Source organism: Penaeus vannamei, chromosome 41 (genome assembly GCF_042767895.1).
Source record: "Penaeus vannamei isolate JL-2024 chromosome 41, ASM4276789v1, whole genome shotgun sequence".
NCBI classification, from domain to species: domain Eukaryota; kingdom Metazoa; phylum Arthropoda; class Malacostraca; order Decapoda; family Penaeidae; genus Penaeus; species Penaeus vannamei.
The window spans coordinates 20294685-20303554 of record NC_091589.1 but is presented as its reverse complement, the minus strand read 5'-3'; the positions used below and the strand labels follow the sequence as shown (position 1 = coordinate 20303554).

Genomic DNA, 8870 nt, shown 5'->3' with positions numbered 1-8870 from the left:
CGTCATCTACTCCGGGTTGAAATCGAATGCGCCGTTCCCTTTGATCATTAAAGAGTAATGACGTTGGAGTGAGGCTGCTCCTCCAATTATCGAAGGACGTCCCTAGGCTCCCCGTTTTTCCTTCCTGCGGGGAGCCAAGGAGCAGCGAGAATCGACAAGAAAACGGACCAAAACAAAGAAAACAAGACAGACAACACCGTGGAACAACAACAGCCCTATAACAACAACAAAGACAACAACAAAAACACAACAAAAACCACAACAACAAAAACAACAGCAGCAACAACAAAAACAACAATAAAAAACAAACAGTGGGGCTGCTTCTTCAAGGAGCGCAGCCCCACTCCATCATTTTTCTTCTAATAAAGGAATCAAAGTGTCTGTGTAAGGCATATTACATTTGATTTTTTTTCTTAATTTTCTAGCCAGTTTTATTCTATTCCACACAATAAACCTGATGTACTATTTTTTTGGAGAAAAGAACAACAACAGTACATTTGCTTTCATTCTTTATTTTTAAACATTACAAACAACGGTCATGTCACAAAGGAAATATCAGAAAATACCATCCAAATCGCTCCCAGGAAATGCACTGCTTGGCAACCGTTGCTGAGCAAAAACTGCCTAAACAACTGGTCAGTAAAAACGAGAATAAAGTCCATATCAAACGTTACATGGTAAAGGTTTAGGATTTAGAAGACACGGTTCTAAATCTAATTCAAAAACCCAGATTCCCTCGTGCGTTTTGACAATAGGAAATTGACCCTTATGTCATCCCGGTATTTTAGATTTCGTCCCTGCTCGAGACAATATTTTCCTGTCTTATATAATACGTACAAACTTTTTTTTCCCCAATCCTTTTACCGGAATTCTAAATTCCACTGATGCATCTTACATACGGTAAAACTAGTTATCCTTACAAGTTATTTTGGCAATCGTATTGTTGATATTAAAAAGCTAAATCTAAGTAACAATAAAAAATATGTTCACCACCTTAGCTTACGTCGTCGAGTTATTACGCCAGTTTTTGATAGTATGGATTACGTGTGTTCTTACCATGCCTCTTCGTTTGTACTTGCCTTCACTTATCTATCGGTTTATACACTGAAATCGACAGGTAAATGACAAAACTTCAGACTTCAAGATATCAGGAATTTTCGTTTTGTTTACATCCATCACAGGAATTTTTTAGTGCGTTTTTTTATTGATTAATTGGTTTTATTGATACATTTTCGTGTTTATTATTGTTAATATTATTTTTATTTAAGGGGGAAGGGCACGGGGGTACCTTCTCGTGAATCTTTTTACTACTAATCTTGTTATTTAGTTTATTATTTTCTAGCTAAGAGATGCATAAATACATGAATACATGAAAATTAACGAATTGTATATGACAAATGTGATTTCAAGTTTATTCATTTACCTATCTTTTTTTTTAAATATCTTAATGTTTTTTTTTTTTAACTTCATTTTCCCATATCACTAAACTACCATCCTAATTTATCACATCATTATTTTTCGTCGTCATTTTTTCTCATCTTTATTTTTGGAAAGAAAGAATCATTATTATGCAAGAGGACGAGAGATAAGTTATCACACTGTCATCACCAGGACGAAAAAACTTTCTGTCGGAAAACCACAACATAAGAGAAGAAGAGACGGAGGAACGACTTCGAAACGTCTCCTCGTGACTTCGTCTTGGCCAGCTCTGCTCCGTCCAGCCTCGGGAAAAGGAGAAACTGGCAACTCAGTCCCTCGGCATTATTCCGATTCACTGTTTCTTTTGAAGGAAAGGATAATAAAGTATAAAGCAATATAGATATTATAGATTAATAGTAATGATGATAATAATAACAATGATGATAACAATAAAGATAATAATAAACATAATCTCAAGTATGAGGTATTAGCTGACTAGAATTAAATGAATTCAGCGAATCGGAGAGATCCAGCGGTCGGGGTGAGTTGCCAGTTTGTGTTTTTCTTTTACTGGAGGCATTATACATGCTCCTCTTAGGTCTTTGGTATTTTCTGTGCTTTTCTTTTTCTTTTTTTGTTGTTGCTATTGTTCTCGATCTCCATAGCGGAAGACACGAATCTAATGATTTGTTTATTTGGCTTGCAACTTTTAAATTCACTATTCTCATCCTTACTTCCACTACGAAACGAAAGGTAGGTTTATGATGTCCATTTTCACGTTTCTCTTCCTAAGCATGTATCACCGGGTTCTTGCCTTAGAGAACAGGAGAGGAGAGAGAACAGTTCTTCAGTGGTCCCCAAAGCGCGTGAGCTTCTCCTTCAGGATCGGATTCGAGAAGGAGCCGCTCAGTGGGCGTCGAGGCGCACGAGGTTCTCCTTCAGGAACGAACTCGAGGAGGATCCGCTCAGTGGGCGTCGAGGCGCACGAGGTTCTCAGGCGGTGTTCCGACGTCGAGGAGGAGGTGCGTGAAGAGCGGGTGGCGGTGGATGGCGAGGAGGCTGTACTTGAGGGTGTTGAGGCCGTCCAGCCTGTAGCGTCTTCCCGAGGTCCTCACGAGTTTCCCGCGGACCTGGAAGCGACAAGGAAGGAGCTTATGGCGGGCAGGAAGAAAAACGAGAATTTGATTTTCATATAGAGAGGGTCGCATGAATATGTAAATGTCTCATTTCCTTGTTCTTTGAAGGTCGCCACAGACCCAACTCGAGAGGAATTCAACGGAACTTTGCTGCTCAAACACTGTCTTAGAACGAAAGTGGGATTTTAAAACACGCGAGAGTTTGTAGTGTGTGAACTTTGTTGTCATTTTTCAACCTGCAATTGCACTATACTATTCCATTCCGTTGAAAAAATTGTCTTCTCTTAAAACACCGAAGAGAGATGCGAATGAGAACTTGTCACATCACAAGACAAGATGTTTAATTCATATTTCATTAATTACATATTCACCAAGAGCAACATAACGAAGAAATGCAAAACAAACATCTTTCCCCACAACAAACCAATCATTCACATTCACATTTTCTTCGACATTTACACCAATCAACTCAGCATCCCGCGCACGCCCCAAGACCCATCCATACTCTCCTCTGCACGCCCACGCCTCACCTTCCACGTGAGAGGGCGTCGCTTGAGGTGGCGGATCATGGTGTATCGGGCGAGCGTGGTGGGCGGCCGCGTGATGCTCAGCCCAGACTGCTTGATCCTGGAAGAAAGGGATATGAGGCTAATTAAAGGTGGTAATGAACATAAACTGATGATTGAAAAAGGTGGTGATAATGATAATAGTTATGATAAGGATAATGATCATAGTTTTAATGGCCTTAATAAAAATTACAATAATTATGATAACCGTGATAATAATGATAATCATGATAGCAAAGATGAAATAATGATGTTTAATCCTGGAAGAAAGGGATATGAGGCTAATTAAAGGTGATAATGAACATAAACTGATAATTAAAAAAGGTGGTGATAATGATAACAGTTATGATAAGAATAATGATCATAGTTTTAGTGACCTTCATGAAAATTACAATATATTATGATAACCGTGATAATAATGATAATCACGATAGCAATGATGAAATAATAATAATAGCGATAATGATAAGGATAATAGCAGCAATAACTGTTCATGGCAATTGTGAGTATAGCAACAACGATTACTTCAGTCAAAAAATGGTAATAATGGTAATAATGATGATAGAGATTATCGCAACAATTACACCAAAAAGACAAGAACAGCACAAGAATTAATGATAAAGAATAACAACATAACAGGAATAGATTAATATAATTAATTATCAATTATTATTATCAATATTACCAATCTCAGCGAGAACATTCATACAAGCAGCCTGGACAAATAGCAAAGCAATACCTCAACTAGCCTGTAAGTCTTGGGACACCGCGACTCGCATTTCACGGTGTCACTGCCGCCCCTCGTTAAGAACCGGAAGTAGTTAGCTCCGAATTAGTCATTAAGGGATATGAGCACGTGGGTGGAGCAGCCAGGGAGGGCCGGCGCCACTGGGGAAAGGGCTTATCCAGGGGACTGGGTAACCCCTCTCTTTCTCCTCTCCTCTCCTCCCCTCTCTTTCTTTCTTTCTTTCTTTCTCTCTCTCTTTCTTTCTTTCTCTCTCTCTCTCTCTCTCTCTCTCTCTCTCTCTCTCTCTCTCTCTCTCTCTCTCTCTCTCTCTCTTTCTTTCTTTCTTTCTCTCTCTCTCTCTTTCTTTCTTTCTTTCTCTCTCTCTCTCTCTCTCTCTCTCTCTCTCTCTCTCTCTCTCTCTCTCTTTCTCTCTCTCTTGCTCTCTCTCCCTCTCTCTCTTTCTCTCACTCTCTCTCTTTCCCTCTCTTTCTCTCTCTCTCTCTCTCTCTCTCTCTCTCTCTCTCTCTCTCTCTCTCTCTCTCTCTCTATCTCTATCTCTATCTCTCTCTCATGATATATAAATAAATAAATAAATATATATATATATATAAATATATACATTTACACATATATATGTATATGTATATATATATATGTGTAAAAGTATATATATATGTATATGTAAATATATATATATATACATATATGTATGTATGTATATATATATACATACATATATATATATATACATTATATAAATACACACACACACACACATATATATGTATGTATATATATAAATGTGTGTGTGTGTGCAAGTGTGAATGTATGCATGTATATATGCTTTGCTTTCTTATCCCAAATAAACCGGCTTTGGATCCGTGTCCAGCGGCGCCTCCGACCCCCCCCCCCCCGGACGCGCCGCCGAGGCCCCAGGGGAAGGCCCGACGGAGAAGCCCATCGGGAAGCGGTCTGGGCTGCGGAGGGCGCCAGGACCCGAGGCCGCTAATTCTTTACTTATTTATTTTATTTTGTCTATTTGTTTATCTTTTTTTTTTTTTTTAGAATTGATGAGGCATCGGGCGTTAACTAGAGTGAAACTGTGTAAAAAATAGGCCTATGTAGATTTAATTAACAAAAATTAAGCAAATTATGGGAAATAATCCGACAAATCACACGCACATAATAACAAACACAAACACCACACACAAAAAAATTAAAAAATCGACACAAACGAACACACACACAAAGAACAAACAAAACAAACAAACCAATCAAATCTAAACAAGCAGAAAACAACTTAAAAACACAAACAAAGAAACAAAACAACCCCCCCCAACCCCCAGCCACAACACCAAACAAATCCAAAACTTTGCAAAGAACTACCCCCTCTAGACGCATCCAAGACTTTGCAAAGAACTACCCCCTCAAGACGCATCCAAAACTTTGCAAAGAACTACCCCCTCAAGACGCATCCAAAACTTTGCAAAGAACTACCCCCTCAAGACGCATCCAAAACTTTGCAAAGAACTACCCCTTAAAGACGCACCTGTACCCCATGTCGTCGTCCTCGCCGCCCCAACCCCAGTACATGTTCGAGTAGCCGTTGAGGCGGAGGAAGTGGTCGCCTCGGACGCTCAGGACGCCGCCCACGAGCAGGAAATAAGGCAACCTGGAGGAGGGAGAGAAGGCGTGAGATCGGAATAGAGGGACAGAGGGCGGGAGACTGGAATAGAGAGGCAGGGCGGTAGACTGGAATAGAGACACGGAGGGCGGTAAACTGGAGGAGGGAGAGAAGGCGTGAGATCGGAAGAGAGAGACAAAGGGCGGGAGACTGGAATAGAGAGGTAGAAGGAGGTAGACTGGAATAGAGAGACAGAGGGCGGTAAACTGGAGGAGGGAGAGAAGGCGTGAGATCGGAAGAGAGAGACAGAGGGCGGGAGACTGGAATAGAGAGGTAGAAGGAGGTAGACTGGAATAGAGAGACAGAGGGCGGTAAAGTGGAAGAGGGAGAGAAGGCGTGAGATCGGAAGAGAGAGACAAAGGGCGGGAGACTGGAATAGAGAGACAGGACGATGGATTGGAATAGAGAGGTAGAATGCGGTAGATTGAAATAGAGAGACAGGGCGGTAGACCAGAATAGAGAGGTAGAAGGCGGTAGATTGAAATAGAGAGAGAGACGGCGGTAGACTGGAATACAGAGATAAAGGGTATTAGATATGAATAGAGAGACAGCGTTAGATTGAAATAGACAGACAGAAAGCGGTAGATTGGGGATTAGGTAATAGAAGGGACAGTGATTAGGAATAAGGGTCGCGTAGATAAGTAATAGATAATAGGGATTATTATTAGTTAACATAAAATAGTAATGGTGATGAGTAATAGTAAATATTATGATATTTCGGTCTGATAATAGCTAATAGTAATAAGACTATAATGAATTATCATGATTATAATCATCGTTTGTAAAGAGTAATGTGATAGTGGTAATTAAAAGAGGCTGGTTAGTGTGGATGCCAATTAGTACTATTTGGCTATTTTTTTATTAATTTGTTGAGAGATTTTAAGAAAGATATGTATACAAAAATATTTCACACGTGCAATAACAAATGTAGACACGTAAGAAAACACACATACACACAAAGAGAGGGAGAGAGAGAAAAAGAAAAAGGCAGATAGATAGATAGAGATAGAGATAGAGAGAGAGAATGAGAGAGAGAGAGAAAGGGAGAGAGAGAGAGAGAGAGAGAGAGAGAGAGAGAGAGAGAGAGAGAGAGAGAGAGAGAGAGAGAGAGAGAGAGAGAGAGAGAGAGAGAGAGAGAGAGAGGCAGACAGACAGACGGTGAGAGACAGACGGAGACAGACAGAGAGAGAGAAAGAGAGAGAGAGAGAGAGAGAGAGAGAGAGAGAGAGAGAGAGAGAGAGAGAGAGAGAGAGAGAGAGAGAGAGAGATAGTGGGAGACAGAGAGAGAGAGAGAGAGAGAGAGAGAGAGAGAGAGAGAGAGAGAGAGAGAAAGAGAAAGAGAAAAGAGAAAGAGAAAGAGAAAGAGAAAGAGAAAGAGAAAGAGAAAGAGAAAGAGAGAGAGAGAGAGAGGGAGAGAGAGGGGAGAGAGCGCTCACCCCCCTCCCCCTCCACCCCCGTCCTCACTTGTATCCCAGGGTGTCAACGCCGACCGACAGATGGCGTGGCTGCGGCGGGCACGAGTACATGTTCCGGTCGTCCTCGGGCAGGAGGTCGACGTCGTGGAAAACGAAGCAGTTGGCGTCGCCGCGCTGCCACGCCTCCATGAAGCCGGCGTTCATGATGGCGCCCTTGTTGAAGGTCGCGTTGCCGGCCTGTGAGATGTGGCAACACTGTTAGTCTGGAGGATCGAGTGCTTAATCTACGTACGATAAGAAAAAAAAATCATTCAATATGACTGGGAAAAAACGTTTCTAGCCTCGTTTAAAACTGGCCATCCATCATATCGTTGCCGAATTTGAGGTTAACGCTCAATCTGCTCTTGAAGGAGGGTGACTAAAAGATATGAATAGATTTTAAGGTTGACTGATATCGGTAATAAATTGATATCCACAACATATATTTTTTGTGTGTGTTCTTTCAAACGTTCTTTATGTATTTCTTTTTAAATATATTTCTTCCGACAACAGAAAACGTAGAAGGGAAAATAGAAAATAAATTAAACGGATGAAAGTGGAAAAGCCACTTTCACTTATGTTTTCTAATGGTTTCGATGCGATTAGCTGGTTCAGTGAAACCCTAATTGCGGGATAAGCCTTTGCTCTTGAACGCTTGCATTTTAGAAACGCACACACACACACATGCACACACACACACACACATACATACACACATACACACGCACTCACACACACATACATGCACACACGCACATACACACACACACACACACGCACGCACGCACACCTACACACACACACACACACACACACACACACACACACACACACACACACACACACACACACACACACACACACACACACACACACACGCACTCACACGCACACACACACACACACACACACACACACACACACACACACACACACACACACACACACACACACACACACACACACACACACACACACACACACACATATACACACACATACACACACGCACACACACACATTATTAAAGTATTATTATTATTATCAAAGTATTATTATTATTATTATCATTATTAAAGTATTATCATTAAGTATTAAAGTATAAGCTAGCCAAAGGGGAAATATTTGATATCTATAGTAAATAGATTGCGTAAGTGCTTTAATTACCGTCAGTTTGTTTATCATATACATTTCATCATTAATTATCCATTATATTATCAATCATTTACCAGGCTATTAATAACTGACTAGTTTCTATTTGTGGTTTTAATGGGAGATTATGGTTAATAAATTATTCTTGAACGTGAGATAAATGAATGAATTGATAATTGTAGTGAGAAGAACAAATATAACTTTAATTTAACGATTTTTTTTTATTTATAGAAAATTCCATATTCGTTTGCATGTATCCACATTATATCAGTGGTAAATTAATATTTTACTTAATTAGAAGGATGGTTATATTAAAATTTTTATCTAAATATATGCAGGTATTCTATATTGGCCTTCAAGTGATCAATGAATGCAAATAAGCATTAGTTATCATGAGATATTAGGATGTTTACTCACTAAAAACAATATATATTTGATTGGCAAATACTATCCTTACGATAAACCTTATTTATTTCTCTTATTTTGCCAATTATGCGAATTCATTGGAGACCCATGATTGTAGCTTCCATATTTGGCAATTAATCATCCTGAAACCATCGTATGCTGTATTTAGTGCTTGTGAAAATCGTAAAATATCAAATTGTTTGTTGCCATTTCTTAAAGGGTTTCCGTGGCTTGTTGTCACTCAGAGTCTAACTAAAAGGTGTTTGGATAATAGTTAGGGACGTGGCAGGGACGTGACAGTTGCAGAGTGAATAATTAGATTGCAAC

The 8870-nt window shown here is 39.9% G+C and overlaps 1 protein-coding gene across 1 annotated transcript in view; it reads right to left on the bottom strand.

Moving 5' to 3' along the window:
• Nucleotides 1–496: 496 nt before the first annotated feature.
• Nucleotides 497–8870, bottom strand: part of LOC113801839 (uncharacterized) — a 44251-nt gene continuing 35877 nt past the window's right edge. The window contains exons 6-9 of the mRNA XM_027352267.2: nt 6997–7184; nt 5398–5520; nt 3086–3182; nt 497–2549 (exon numbers count right to left, since the gene is read on the bottom strand). Coding sequence (XP_027208068.2) covers nt 2385–2549; nt 3086–3182; nt 5398–5520; nt 6997–7184 — 573 coding nt within the window. The 3' untranslated portion in view covers nt 497–2384. The remainder of the gene's footprint in view (nt 2550–3085; nt 3183–5397; nt 5521–6996; nt 7185–8870) is intronic.